A 15,813-nucleotide genomic window follows, 5' to 3' on the forward strand; every position below is an offset into this window, starting at 1 on the left:
CCGCACCCCAACTGACAGGAAACAACTACATCGATTTCTAGGACTGATAAACTACTTTGGAAAGTACATACCAGACCTAGCTACAAAAACAGAACAACTGAGGGCCCTGCTCCGGAAAGACAGCATTTTCGAATGGAGCCGTGCGACGGAGAAAGAATGGTCGCATCTTGAGCAAGCGCTCACTACGGCCTTTCTCCTAGCTCTGTTTGACCTGCACAAGCCCACTAAGGTAGCCACCGATGCATCGAGGGTAGGCCTCTGAGCAGCACTCTTTCAGAAACATCAACAGGGATGGCGTCCAGTGGCTTATGCTTCTCGGGTACTGTCTGAATCAGAAACCCGCTATTCCCAGATAGAATAGGAAGCACTTGGAATTGTATTCGGCATGGAAAAGTTCCACGACTTGGTCTACGGCAGACAGATACTGGTGGAGACGGACCATAGAACACTGTTAGCAATTTCGAAGAAGGCCATTGGCGACATGCCACCGAGACTCCAGCGTTTTTTCTTGCGCTTGATGAGGTACGATTTCTAGTTGCTTTACGTCCCGGGAAAAACTTGATCGTCCCCGACGTGCTATCACAGGCCCATGGAAATAACTCAGAGTCCGCCCATGTAGCCTGCAATGACGTCGAAGTCCATGCTATCGAGACTCGCAAGAGCCTTTTTAGTGAAGCAACAGCAGCACGAATAGCCCTTGAAACTGCGAAGGACTCCACACTGCGTAACATTATGGAGCAACTGGAAAACCACCAACCCATCATGGGAGAGTTCAAGACAGTGCAGTCTGAACTGACCGTGGTTGATGGGCTTCTGTTCTTAAGGCACGAAGGCAGTAATACCAACAAGCATGAGATCAGAGATGCTTCAGCGAATTCATGATGGACACCTCGGTATTAATAAATGTTTGACAAGGACTCGCCAGCTGGTATTTTCGCCCGGTTTCAGCGGAGACATAAAGTCACTGATCAAACGATGTGCCACCTGCCAGGAGTTCTCTTACCAGCAGGCCCAGGAGCCATTAGTAATGAGACAAGTACCCTCCCGTCCATGGCAACGAATTGGAGTCGACTTGTGCCAGTACGCCAGAAAGTCTTTTCTAGTTGCCTACGATGCGTACTCGAACTTCCCGGAAGTTGAACAGCTAGACAACACGAGTGCACACACGGTGGTGGAAACACTAGGAAGTATATTCGCACGGCACGGGATTCCGTTGGATGTGTGCACTGATAATGGCCCATAATGCACATCCCAAGACTTCCGTCAGCTGGCGAAGCTATACGACTTCACGCACACAACGTCGAGCCCGTATTTTCCAACTTCAAACGGCTTGGCAGAAAAAGGAGTTGAAGTGGTTAAACGCACTCTACAGAAATCCATGAGAAATGGGGACGACTTTTGGCTCGGCCTACTAGTTTATCGCGTGACGCCACTTGATGACGGAAGATGCCCCAGCGAATTGTTAATGGGACGTCGGTTGCGGTCCCGCGTACCGCACTTTTCGCAGGACGTACCACCACCAGTGTGGAAAAGGAAGCAGCCACACAAGCAATCTCCGGCATTAATGGCTCTACAGGAAGGGGACACAGTCCGCGTACGCGAAGGTAATCGCTGGGCCCTCAAGGCGAAGCTGCAGAGCCAAGTTGCCCCGCGGTCTTACAACGTGGTGACACAGGATTACCGAGTTCTTCGCCGTAACCGCAGGCACCTACTCAAAACGAACGAGCCATATCTGCCGGACCCAGAGGGACCGGAATGGGACGACGACTTTGGCGAAGGTCCGGCAGGCGCGGCTACTGCGCCATCCGACAGCACCTGCTCTCGTCACCTGCTCTACACCACACACCTTCAGCGCCAGCCTCGACCTCCACAGGACAGCGTCCCACTCGGCAGAGACGACAACCCAACAAGCTGTGTTATGATGAAAACTTTAAGCCGCACAGTTGAACAGTTGAATGCGAAAAAAAAGGGGGAAAAATAAGCAGTATTTTTTTTTTACTTGTGAGCGTTTGAGGGGAAGATGTATCGGTATCGTCATTACCATGACGGTACAGCCCAGCGCGAGCTGAATAAACACTTGATCTTCGGCTGGCACACGATACAATGACAACACGAATTCGCCATAAGTTACCCGTTTTCACAATGCGTTCGGGACTGAATTTTTTGTAGATGACTTTCTGTGCTCCTTTAAAGGAGTGTGATGCCCTTCCTTGTGTCATGAAAAAAACGTTTTTGCATTGGTTCATTCCATGATTATTGTCAAAACACGTTCCTATGTGATCAACAAGCTTGTCATGCTGTGTAAAAGCTGCATTATTTGTCGCGAGCTATTCGCATTGTGGTTTTCGACGAAATATAACTAAAGCTTGTGCATCTCATCGCAAGGAGTCAAACCGGTGCCAGTCGTGAAGGCGGCCGTAGTCTTGCCTGCACGTCTGCTTTCTTCGCCCGTGGGGGATGCAGCGAGGATCATGACACGCTTGGCCACAGCAGTATACGCTTATAGCTATGGAAAGGCGACCGACACAAGTGCTGGCGGCTTCTCACGGAACGCGCATGGTTTTATCTCAAGAGGTAAGCATATGTTGGGGTCGCCACTGGGCACGTGCACGCACGCGCACACGCGAGTTCATGCCATAATTAAGGATCCCGGATATGGGGTTTATTTTTTGGTATACTCACTACACTTTGGTGTACTGGTGTCCATTGAAGATCATTATTTTCAGAGAATTCCGAGTTTGTCGTCGTCCTCTCGGTAAGCTGAGATAATACATGAAAACACGAGAGAAAAAAGCTATGGCTGTGTAATGATGTACTCAGGGAAAGACGTTGAAACACACACACACACACACACACAAAGAAAAAAACCTTTACATACAGTTGCCAGACAGCTTGTTCGCATCACATCCTACTTGCTAGCTATAGCTACTTGTTCTTTAAGAAGACAATTTGTATGTTATGTGAGCTCACCGATTCACAGAAAAAGGGAAAGGAAGACCGCAGGTGCTGAACGTTTTACAAGTACATCATGGAAATGGCCGGCATTGCCTAAAATATTAATAATAATTGGGAGTAGAGTTACAGGAAAGGTAAGTCAGCCCACAGTTGTGTGGCTACATGCTGCACGTGTCACAGGATGGGACTGAGGATAACTTCGACCACCTGGGTTTCTTTAATGCGCGCCGGAAATATCCCACAGACGGTGCTGGAAGCAATGTGTACCTCATGTCGGATATAGTCACTAAATGGGGTATCGTACTCACTGAGTGATGACAGGATGGGGTTCACTCGCATCACACCGACGGTTCGCTTGTATCGATCGGGTTCCACGTTCGGGTCACCAAGTTTGTGGATACCTAGCAGATAATAAGGAACATAGGTCCGTGCTGTGCACCTGCCAGGTAACAACTGGCCGGCGCGTTTATTGCGTCGTCGTCATCATGATTGCGTCCACAGAGGGCGCTACACGCTCATTGTTAAGTAGCGATTTCCACACCGCTGGATTTGAGTCCTGAGAGCCAGAGCTACTTGTCACCGTGGATGACAACCTGACATGTGAGGCAATTTTGACACAGGATGCGAACCTCGTCAACCAGTCATCACCAGTCATGCTGAGTTCTCACGTATTGTCAAGCTTACCCCAAGTATTCCTTTTCGGGCAAAAAAATAAAAATAAAATGCAGGACATAGCGCACCTTTTCGGGAACACGTCGGTGGGGCGCAATATACGCACGCTTTGCAATACATCATCTGCGGGTAGAATACACGTTTGGGAAATATGAATGAGGGAAACCGGGTTAAGCTATTTAACGATAAATCTCTAAGCAAAATGGAAACGCTGGCAGTGATGCACGCCTTCGTGCGTCCAAAATTTAACCACAGGCTTTCATCCTCATAAATCAATTGTACTGGCTCGCAGTGCAACCAGGAGAACAGTGCAGTTGTACAAGTACTGCATCAAACATAAAATATAGCATTTGTGTGTGAAAAAAGAAAAGAAACACAAAATCATAGCAATGGAACATGTACGAGCTGCCCCATTGGTATGTATATGAGCCAGGAATTACTAAATATTATTACTCCTAACAGGGCTCGCCGTTGTGAAGCAATACCGTAAGGCGAACGGAGCGTTCGGGTTCGATGGGTCGGGACCACCCAGCGTTTGGTAGGTACCTCCAGAACATAATCTTGAGCCATTAAATGTGCTGAAGTGGCGGCCCGCGTGGCCCCCGAGCACCAAATAGAAAACTATTCCCCAAGCTTCATGAACGGTCGTGGCGTTATCATTGTGCCTCTGTACTAGTGCAGTTTATCTGGCGTTCAGTAGCAATAGAAAACGGTGGCACATGACAAGAGCGAAGACGACAAAAGGAACGTAAGCACGGCCAGGGAACATCGTCTGTCTCCGCGTCGCTTTCTTCGTCTTCGCTGACGACTCTCTGAAACTGTTCCTATCTCTGATTTTTACTGCATTTTAGTGCATTCCTGCCACGGTTTCTCAGCAAGTCTTACATTGCCGAATTGCAATACTCCCTTACGAAAATTGCTTTTACCTTTCTGTTTATAGTCAACAGGCAAGAGTCAACATAATCTACAGACTTTCTACAGGCTAGCTGTTGATCTTGTGTTGACACTGCTAGTTTACTTCCTGTTGACTTATGGCCCATTACTTTCTGCAGACATTTGTCCGTAGAAAGTCTGTGCATTTCTCTGTTGACTTTCTACAGAACTGTTGTGTCACCATCGTAGTTTACCTCCTGTTGACTTATGGCCCATTACTTTCTGTAAACATTTGTCTACAGAAAGTATGTATATTCTTCTGTTGACTTTCCCCACAACTGTTGTGTGCACCATCCTACGTATGCTGTGAAGAGTTTTTTGTGGACTTTCTGTGACTTGAGCGAAGTTGAATTCCTCCGTTCTCTATGTTCGCTCACTCGCAACACGCATAAAATACACGAAATGAAGTACTGCAAAACTATATATGTATCTGTTTTATTCCAGAAACGCATACCTTGAAGGTGGTATCCAATGTCGACACAATCATACAAAACATAGTAGTGAAGTTAGATGGGTAGAAATCCAGCGAACCGGTAGAATGTAGGAAGGGAGTTGCCTCAGGACAGAAGCCGCCGATATTTCGAACAGAGACTGTTCTTCTTCTGGGCACCGTCCTCATCATTGGCATGGTATTTAAAGGGTTAGGTGTGACGTGTTTAAAGGTTCATGCGAATTGTGGGTCAACAGCCCGGAGGGAAGAAAGGTTCCGTACGGGCTTTTACGGCCGGAGTGAATGGCTGCTTTGTTAGAGTGTGGAGGGGATTATGTGAACGTAGTGATCTAGGCTACAGACCGGTTACAGAAAAATGGAAGGTTCACGAACACGTGGACGAAACGGGACAAAAGGCAAGAATTGGCAAGCATAGCGAAAGATAACGAGGTTAGTGGTTACGTGGGGAAAATTCCAGAACCAAAAACAAAACAAAAAAAAGCCTTTGCTGGTTCTGGAATTTTTCCCACGTAACCACTAACCTCCTTATCTTTCGCTATGCTTGCCAATGCTTGCCTTTTGTCCCGTTTCGTCCACGTGTTCGTGAACCTTCCATTTTTCTGTAACCCGTCTGTAGCCTAGATCACTACGTTCACATAATCCCCTCCACATTCTAACAAAGCAGCCATTCACTCCGGCCGTAAAAGCCCGTAGGGAACCTTTCTTCCCTCCGGGCTGTTGACCCACAATTCGCATGAACATTTAAACACGTCACACCTAACCCTTTAAATACCATGCCAATGATGAGGACGGTGCCCAGAAGAAGAACAGTCTCTGTTCGAAATATCGGCGGCTTCTATTCTGAGGCAACTCCCTTCCCCCATAGTAGTGAAGTGTTTCACACGTACACATGCTTGATTGCACACAGTGTCGCGTCGCACAATTGACAGTCAACGACCGGCTGCAGTTTGAGTTCTTCTGGCGACTCACGATGAAACGCTTGACTTCAAAATTCATTGAATTTCGGCGAAAGCGACGCTGAAGCGCTCTGAAGCTCTGGAGAGAAATGTGTCTGAAATAGAGCGTTTAATCGCAAATTAGTAATGTTCAAACGCAGGTGAGCAAAGCTGAGTAAAATGGTTATAGCAACAACAAATTGGTTCACCCAGCTTACTGATCAACAAAGTAAGGTCTGCAAAATGGAGAATGAAATTAGCAGAATCAACACCGGCCACGAACTGATGCTTTTACACTTACCTGACGTGAGGCAAGACTGCAGCCGCTGCTAAAAAAAAATAAAAAAAATACTACAGCACAACAGTCATGGTACGAATACAAGTGAAGCTTGATCACACACCTCTATCACACAGCTTACCCCATACGACGCAAAATCGTATCTATGGACGAGCGAACGCTGAGGTAGTTGAAACACGTTGCAACCGTTCCAACTGATGATGATGATGATGATGATGATACTGATGGCCGGCCCTTTGTAACGGGTGGACGTCGCAGTTCTTTCTGCGCGTCCCGGCCGGGAACCCTAATAATCCATCCGTATCACATTTGTTTCCTTCCACCAAAACATTAGTCTCTTTTTTGTGGTCTCTTTTTTGTGCTCGTCGCTAGTAAATCCAAGTGCGTCCGCCAATGAGTTCGTTTCACACCTCGGAGAAATTCCTTCGCAAAAAAGCATTCCGATGATGCTAATGGCGATGACTCCGTGACGAGGCGAGGGCGAGGCACGGAGGCGCAGAGTCAAAATGTGGAGCAAACCTGTCGCATGCGCATGATCCTCATGTGGTTGTGTAAGTTGAAAATATATTGTATACGAACTGAAGTATAATAATACGAGCAACCGCCTTCTCAAAGCCATCGAAAATGTATTTAGAGTTTTAATATGTAGCTAAAAGGTGACAAAGTGGCATTCAAGCTACTACATTGAATCATAAGTTCAGATTCAAATACCGCTTTGTTTAGAGAGACGACAACACGGATCTCTCTACCTCCCAGGGGGGGGGGGAGGGGGGTGTACACCCCACATGTTTTTTTGCAACACACACCCTGAAATTGCTGATATTACCCATACGGCTCCTCTATAAACATATACCCCCCCCCCCCCCCAATGGGATGCTCGGTACCCCCTAGAGGTCGACCTCTGGGGCTATTACTGGCCGATAATCAGTAATTAATAATACAGAATTCATCTATGAAAACAAAACAAAAAAAACGGTTGAAAAAAGTACTTGCTACATAGATGCACAGAAAGTCCACAAACTGTCAACAACGACATCTAAATACCTTGTCCACAGAAGGTACACATAAGGTAGTTCGAGAGGTTGTCAACATGATGTCAACAGCTATTCCTGTTGACTTGGTCAACAAGAAGTCAAAGTCAACACACTGTCAATACAGGAAACAAGAAGTCCACAAGAAGTCTGCAGAAAGGACAAAACCATTTTCATAAGGGATTGCTTCCCTCAATGCCGTCACAAGCGGGACGTTTTACTCACAGGCTTGGTGAACTCCTGAAATACTGGAGTGCATTTGAGCAAAGATTCTTCAAGCGGAGGAGACTTGAAACTGAGCTTTTTGGTTTGCCATTTTTCGCAGTTGTTGACAATGTTCCAGATGACTAACAAATGGAAATGATTGACCTGCACTGCGACGCGCCGATGGAACGAGTTTGTTGAAGTTGGCGCTGCGTTTTAGGCCAGTTTCACACTAACGTGACTTCCGTAATATGCGTTCGTGTTGGGACCCCTTTTTTTCTCGGTGATCATCCGTGTGCTCAGCGTGTTCGAGACGTGTGCCTGTTTTTTCACTTTTCACAGGCTCCCTTCGGGTTCATGTATGCCATACACACTACCGTACTTCTCCGCGAGTGGCGAGCGACGGTAAATTTTCCCCACACCACATTCTAAGCGATTTCCACTGTCTTTAACTCCGTGTCTTCTCAGACTACAGAGTTTCTCGTGTTACATCGAAATTTGTAGAGTGTAGAGAACGGATCAGCATTGCTGAAGGCTGATATTCACACTGTCTGAGCCCGTGTGCCCGCTCCGTCAAAATTACTGCATGTCCGTTTCTTGCCCCTGTTCCTCGGGCGCCACACCCCCTTTGGATGCATGTTTTGTCGCTCTCGCTAGTCAACGATATCAGAACGTTGGAACTTTGTTACGTCTCTGTTCCAAGCACATGTTGCTGTTGCTGCATTAGCGGTCATATCCTTACAATATTTTTAATATTTTTACATATATTTTTATATGTACAAGTTATATTTTTGCCTATGTGTTGACAAAAGACTGCAAATATAAACGTTCCCTCCTTGCAACATTTCTAGTCATAAATCATTTGTCACGGCCAGGGCACGCAAAAATGACGCGGTATGAAGGCCTGAGAGACATAGATTGAATTCACGGAATGGTGAAACGGCAGGCCAAAAAGACGGACCGGACCTTCAGGGGCGTCCTCCAGATGCCGATGGACAAGGTGGATCGGCTCTCCCCGCTGTGCTTTGTCTATGGCTCACTATTCCGATCGGCACTGTATATCGGCTTTCTCGGTGTGCTTTGCCTATAGCTCAGCGCCGGATCGGCATAGTGAGGACGCACTTACAAAAACAGCAGAAACTGGTCTCTCACCTATCTTGTAATGCCGCTGTCCTTGAGGCTTGCCTACGTCCAAGAACGCTCTCCTCCTCATCGTCATTTATCTCTTATTGTTATCAGTATCAGGGTGCACACGGGCAAGGAATTCGGTTGTGTGAAAGGGCGCACCTACACGCACCCTGCTCGTCGTGTGTGTGAATAAACGGGCCAGAATAGGACACGCACAGAGTTTCTCCGCACGGACACACGGTCCGTGAACAAACTTGCTTGTGCGATAGCCCCACAGGCTTTAGTGGGTCCGTGTCTCGCCCGTGAACGAGAAAAACATTACTGTGAAACCGGTGTAATAATAATAATTCGTAGCTTTACGTCGCGATACAACTGTGTCAACATTGGTCTGCGAGCAGGCGCTCTACAGCATAATGCAGCTCACACAGTTTTGTTCCCCTTGTGCAGGCTTCCTTGTATTTGGGCATGCAAAGTTGGGGAAAACAATAATGCATATGATTTTTAGATTAAGTTGGAGATGATGGCAAGTAAATAGCAATGTTCCAATATTTATTTCAGGGCCACGTCATTTGTCTTGAGAAGCCTATGCGAAGCAAAGAAGTGGATTGACGTTGATGACGTCGTCTTAAAAACAGGGCTGTCATACTTAATTGGAAACCAAATGCGAAATGGCGGTTTTCAGGATGTCACAGGCGTAGGCAGTCAGTGGTCAATGGTGGTGAGCCAGTCGGAGTATTGCTTTTTTTTTCAACTGCTCATGGATATGCGTTCAGTATAGGCCTCGACGAAACTGGAGACAGGGACAATCGTCTAATCTCGTTCTCTTGTCCAAGAAACCCAAATGAACGCATGCTACATGTTCGGGAATGCAGGAACAAGAAGAACCAGAGGAAAAACAGAGACGCGGGACCAGAACTCAATGCTAACGTTATAATGAAGGCTAAATTGGTTGTTAGAAAGCAATCCCTCAGCGTCAGCCCTCCCCTCGGTTCATGCTGAAATCAGGTGACATGGGATGCACCCAGCAATCGTACGGCGATGACCTCTTTTTACTCAGTTGAACTGTTCATCATGCACAGCTCTTAGCTGTAGCACGCGCTTTCTGCCAAGCGGACGTAGACAGCTTCTACAACTCCCTGTCGGATCTGTCTTCCAATCGAAGTAGCTCTTCAATGTCTTCAAGTACACCCACCTGATGTTGCGTGTTCATGCAAGGGAATACGTACTCCTGTGTGTTCCTCTGGTGTTCATTTAGTCTCTGCTCTATGTTCCGCACTCCCGAACGTGCATTCTATGTCACCAACAAGCGAACAGTCGGCCTTGCACAAATGAACAGCTAGAGAGTTCGGGTAATAAATGTGAAGTATGGCAGGCATCGAAAAAAGAGATACAGCGTCACGAATCGAACCCATATCTCTTGGTTGCTGGTCAAATGCACTAACCGTTGTTGTTTTGCATCTGCAGAAGAGAGTTGAGCATATTCCGAGAATATGCTGTTGTCGGCTAGTGATATTACGATTCCCTGCTACGATTCCCCAGAAACTGCAGGGAAGGAATTGCCTAATATTACCGGCAACGTGTGTGCCACTAGTTTCATCTGCAAGGAAAAACAAAGTCCGTGTCCTCGAGCACTCAAAAAGATCGAGTTTTGTGAATTGGTTTGCGTACTTGATTGACAATCAAGATATGTTGGTTGGGTGCCTGACGCTGTCTGGCTTGCTGGACAGCTGATATATTTCGATATTTTCATGTTCATAGGCACCTTGACGTTTGTGTTGAGTTCGTCCGTTTCTATGTTCCAGCCTCAGAACTTTTACTTCCTTTGATAATACGTATGTGTCGTTCATTAGCTTGTCACTCTTTGTATTCCGGCTTTAGGGTGGAGTAACTGGACCAGCTGAACTTTCTGCATACACTGTGTTAACAATAGCTGAATGCTTCAAGGGTGGCGTTCAGGTACGTCTTGAGCATGCATCGTGAAGCATGTTTTCCTACATAGAAAATAGAGGCGTTGCTCAGGTTGCTTCCAGGTGGGTTACCTTCCTAGGTATAAGCTCATACTATGTTATGGTACTTGCGTGCTTGCAGGCTCCACAATGTCGAACAACTACAGTTGTTGCGATTTGGTTGTTGCCAAAGTCCACGGAGTAATGACACACGAATTGTAACATTCCCCAAGAACACCAGCGTGCTCAGGACGTCCTCAAAGTGTCATCGTGCTCTCGTATTTCAGAGCTTGTCCCTAGCACGTCCCCACTGTGACATATTTGGACTGTCCGTGAGGAGTCCGGTGGTGACATCCTGCGCCAGTCATACTTCAACAGACGAACAACAACTTTATTGTGAGATGATCAGCAACAGACGTTTGCGTACCAGACACACGTAATCCTGGGATGTAGTTCGTAGAAACATGCAGTGTAGCATGGTGGAAAAAATCAAATAAACACACACAAAAAACCGACTGAATTGATCTTGATCGTCCTGCAAGTAACCACACACGTCCTAACTTGGTCCCCGACAATGTCCTTGGAAGACAATCTTAAGACTACCGTAAGGACCTTGACGAGTTCCATTAGAACACCTGGAGGGTTCCCTAAAGATTGATTTCGCGGTCCTGGAGACGTCATCTCCGTCTCTGTATAACAACCCTCGGATATTCCAGGGAAGTCAGTGTGTTGCTCTCGGGGTTACTGCGACAAAACAGACATGGTCAGATAGTATTTATGCTAAGTTATAGAACACATTTTCATATCCTCGACCTTGCTTGAAGTTGGGTCCCGCTACAAGACACGCCGTTGTTCAGCTGTTCCTTACACCACAGATGTCTGAGCGAATTTTCAAAGTACAGTCAAGACCCAAGGTGACAATAGAGTATGTACTACCCGACAGATAGTACATAAGCGAACATTGCGTGCAGGTCCTAGCCCGCCTCAGTGCAGCCTGCGTTTGTTCCTATTTTTTTGGGTAGCAATGTGACGTTGTATGTTTACATGTTCCTTCTTGTTATGTTTCATAGCGATGCACATTTAAGAGTAACACATCTCTTCATCCTAGGCTGTTCCACTTTTTCTCTTACTCTGTGTTGTAATTATATGTTCATATTGTAGGTTCCCATACCAAACACATTCTGGCCACGGTCGTCAGCTTACCTTGAACGGTACTTGCTGCCGTCATCACACTATGGTCTTGCCATTGGTGCCTACGCACTTTCAATAAGCAACAGCAGTTCGAAGTCTCGACATCTTAACCGCATGAAGAGCGTTGTGGTACATCGTACAGGTACAAGTTATTCCACTCTTTTTCATCGGGTGATATTTCCCGATACTCTACATCGATACTTTTCTATTTTCTCATGTTATATGAAAAGCTCACGAAGGACAGTAGTGAGAAAACACGCAATAGACCTCTACCAGAGAAACGTCGACGTGACGTTGGTAGACAGACTGAAACCGAAACAAATCGGAAGGGGAGGGCTGGGTTACACGAATGGGCAATTGTTCGCTGCCTACCAATGAAAGCAAAGTAGGACCAAAATCGCGTCGCTTTCAGGGACCATTATAGTCCCCACAAGGCCGTGGCATTCGTTCGCGACCTTGTTCGCCCCTACCTTCCAGGGTAGTCCAACTCTACCAAATTGTTGGCGTTGTGGAACACTATGACGTCATTTGTTTACAAACAGGGAGAGGCTCATAGGCTTAATGGCTGTTCGGGGTAACAACAGGACAGAAACCAGCCATTGTTGTAACTACCCTCAAGCGGATGCGTTTCGCAAAACCGCCATCTTGTCGTGGTCACACGTCATAGGCAACGTCATTTTGAGGTCATGTGACTTTGTTTACATGTCGTTTTAGCGCTTGCCGACGTATTCCCGTTTCCATGAAGTCGAGAGATGAACGTATTTTGCCAGCGTAAATTATACGGTGTTTTTCCGAGACAATTATATCTCATTTCTCCTTAGTTTAAGTACATCACATCCGCTCAGTGTGTCTTAACTCGGGGTCGTCATCACATCTTTCGAAGTGGTCAACTGTACGAGCCCTCATGTCCAAAACTGCACGTTTTACTGCGAGATTATCGGAGAAAACTAATTACCTAGGCCAAAAAATGTCCAAAATGGCGCACAGAAATAGCAAACGCGCTGTTTACAAAGGCTTTGGCCGCCGATCACGGGCGCGGCCATCTTCCAGGTTACGTATGCGGTGACGTTTGCTGTGATGTGTGACCATAACCTGTCCAGAATGCATTGCGTTTGGCCTGCACGCTTTCACCTGTGGAGGCACTGGATGGCATCCCTATGGGGGTAACGGTATTGCATGTACCCCTCCGCAGGGTCAATTGATGGCGATTTCGGGTGATGCATTTCGGACATTTTTTTTCTGCCGCGAACCCGAGCGGCAATTTCGGGTGCTGCTGTCAGAGCAAGAGCCGCGTTTTTGGGTGATGCACAACGGAGCAATTTTTTGGCTCTTGTTGTGCGAGGTCGAGCAAGAACTGCTGTCAACTCTTTTCTTCCGCTCTCGACGGTGGGCATGCGCATACAGGGTGTCCCAGAAAACGTGTCATTGAATTATAATAAAAAAACTACGCCATCTAGAATCATGCGGTCAACGGCATTTGTTCTTATTAGGTTTTTGCCACCTTGTAAAGTTAATGTCACGTACCCCAAGCTTAATTATGCAAATATTTGCGAACTGAACTCAGAAATTTGCCAAGGGAAGGTCACTTTTTTACCCCACCAATATGAAGAGCGTGCCGAATTCACTCAAATTCATCATAATTCACAGTGATATTCACGAGCTATCCCATCGGAAAAAATAGCCGAATATCATGCTTTTCGGAGCACCGGACCATTGCGCGCGATGACTTTTTAAGCGCAATCGCTCTCAGTGCGACGAAAGGAGGTTCCCCACAGAGTGATAGTAGGAAAAGTAACAGTTCCTAAAATTGGGAGAGGGAAAGCATTATCCCAGCGAAAGTCGGACGTGATAAGCCATGCCTGCGTTATCTCTTTCTGCGATGCCGGGGTGGGCTGGGTTTCCAACCTCCTTTCGTCGGACTGACACAGACTGCGCTGAAAAATTCATCGTGAGCTATTCTGTGCGACCTCCGTAGAGCATGATGTCCGGCTATTTTTTCTGATGGGACAGCTCCTGAATATCCCTGTCAATTATCATTAATTTGAGTAAATTAGACACGCTCTTCACATTGGTGGGGTAAAAAAGTGAGCTTTACTAGGCAAATTTCCGACTTACGCTCTCAAAAATTTACATAATTAAACTTACGTTACACGACATTCACATGAGGAGGTGGCAAAAGCCCAGTAAGAACAAATACCGTTAACCGCATGACTCTAGGTGGTGTAGTTTTTTTTATTATAATTCAATGACACGTTTTCTGGGACACCCTGTATATGCGCCTCGCGAATGTCGTCGGCTAGGTATTGCTCCTGCAGCTGTGTGCCTGTCACTTGTCCAGCCTCGGCTCTCAAATTCGACGCCTTTCCGCTGCTGGCTCCCCCCCCCCCCCTCTCCGCCCCGCCCTGCTCGGCAGCAGGTGAAAAAGCACCTGTCCTGTCGTCTCCTCTCTCTGTCCCGTTCCCAGTGCTAGTTCGTCATGCCTGCTCAGCAGTTTTGCCGAGTCCCTTCTTCGATCTAAGGTCTGCGCCAAGCCCAAGGATGAATCCACTCGGCCACAAAGAGTCGCCACCAGCCCCTACGTACACAAGGTATCCCATCGGATCAAAAAGGCAGTTTGTGTTGTTATCTCCGTGCCGAACAAGTTGGTACGTGCCGGAAGGTTAATTCTGAAGATTCCCCAGCCACCGTGTGTTAAAAGACACACTCCAAGTGCTTCCTTCTGTGTCAACAGTGCGTTGTGTACGGCATCCCACTGACTTGTGGAGAAACTTACGTAGGGCAGACGGGCCGCTGCCTGAACGACAGGCTCAGAGAGCATGCTCACGCTGTTCAGTCAGGCACCCAGAGCAATCTCGCGCTGCATTGCCGTGATTGCGGTTGTTCTCCAAAACTTGAACAGACAACCACACTTACAAAATACAAAGACCAGCAGTCTAGAGAACTTTTTGAAGCCTACACCATCCACAACCGTGGAGGGCAATGTGTTAGCATCGCCTCGGTTGGTCTCCTCAACAAAGAGATGAGTTATCTTCACGACCGGACCTCCGTTTCCCAGCGACTTCCTTGACCGGGTTTCACCTCTGTCCGCTTCCCCTTTCTTTCCTCACTATTTCCGTCTGTGCCTTCCGAGATAAATAAAACCCTTAGTTGCTAGTCAGCGCTCCCCGTGTGTACGTGTCTGCTCTGTCTATCCAGTTTTTCGCGCAGTTTCTTTCTTTTTTTTTTTGCATTCGTGATGTCCACATGTCCACACTATTGCCTTAGCCTCAGAACCATTACCTTTCATCTTGTCGAAGCAAAAAAGTTCATGTGTTGTCTCGTTTTCGTCTTTTTTTTTTTGTCCCCTTGAACTGTTTTTTTTTTCTTTTTTCGTTTTGAGAACGGACTTTGTTTCTCGTTCAAGTAATTCACGTTCGTTGCCTTAAAACGGTATTCGACTGCATTGGTCAAGACCTTACACGAAACACGAAGAAGTGCAAACATTGCTTTGGGTGATTTCATCTCAATTCAGTCAAGCCCGTCCGTCGAGGTCCTTCAATTTTGCTGTATATTTTTTGTGTGAAAGCCACATCTTTGTGATGAACGTTGGCACAAATCTCGAACTTCAAATCGGAACGGATGCCGAGAAAAAAATTGAAGCGCGCACGACGGTGCCTCATCGGAGCGCACGACGGAGCACTCCGGCCGAAGTTTCAGACAACCCTATGCGCCCTACGTACAAGTGACGGGGCGACATTTTTTCTACCCGTTCTCTATATACTGGACTGTAACTGTGTGGCGTACGCTGATACCTACTACCGCCCTTTCGCGTGAGAAAAAATCGCAAAAAACGCCGTAGAGCGCGTTTTTGCGTGAACTTTGTCGCCTTCCTGTCGAGGAAGTGGACATTAGACCAAAGTGATTTTCACACTGAAAGATAGCCCATTAAGTGCTCTTTCTAACGGATGCTGTTAAAGATTATGAATGATAAAGCTAAGGCGGTATGAGGGAGCAAACCGGGATCACCATCGAAAAATACGCCGACTTCACGGATCCATTTCTCGAAAACCGCACCTTTAATTTTATCGAA

The 15,813-nt window shown here is 46.9% G+C and overlaps 1 protein-coding gene across 3 annotated transcripts in view; it reads left to right on the forward strand.

Moving 5' to 3' along the window:
- Positions 1 to 15,813, forward strand: part of LOC135385487 (complement C3-like) — a 290,804-nt gene that overhangs the window by 142,338 nt on the left and 132,653 nt on the right. For all 3 annotated transcript variants that reach the window (XM_064614824.1, XM_064614823.1, XM_064614825.1), the window contains 5 exons: positions 2,386 to 2,574; positions 4,090 to 4,165; positions 9,166 to 9,325; positions 10,486 to 10,563; positions 11,715 to 11,886. In XM_064614824.1, coding sequence (XP_064470894.1) covers positions 2,386 to 2,574; positions 4,090 to 4,165; positions 9,166 to 9,325; positions 10,486 to 10,563; positions 11,715 to 11,886 — 675 coding nt within the window. The remainder of the gene's footprint in view (positions 1 to 2,385; positions 2,575 to 4,089; positions 4,166 to 9,165; positions 9,326 to 10,485; positions 10,564 to 11,714; positions 11,887 to 15,813) is intronic.

This window comes from Ornithodoros turicata, chromosome 2 (assembly GCF_037126465.1).
Source record: "Ornithodoros turicata isolate Travis chromosome 2, ASM3712646v1, whole genome shotgun sequence".
Taxonomy (NCBI): Eukaryota; Metazoa; Arthropoda; class Arachnida; order Ixodida; family Argasidae; genus Ornithodoros; species Ornithodoros turicata.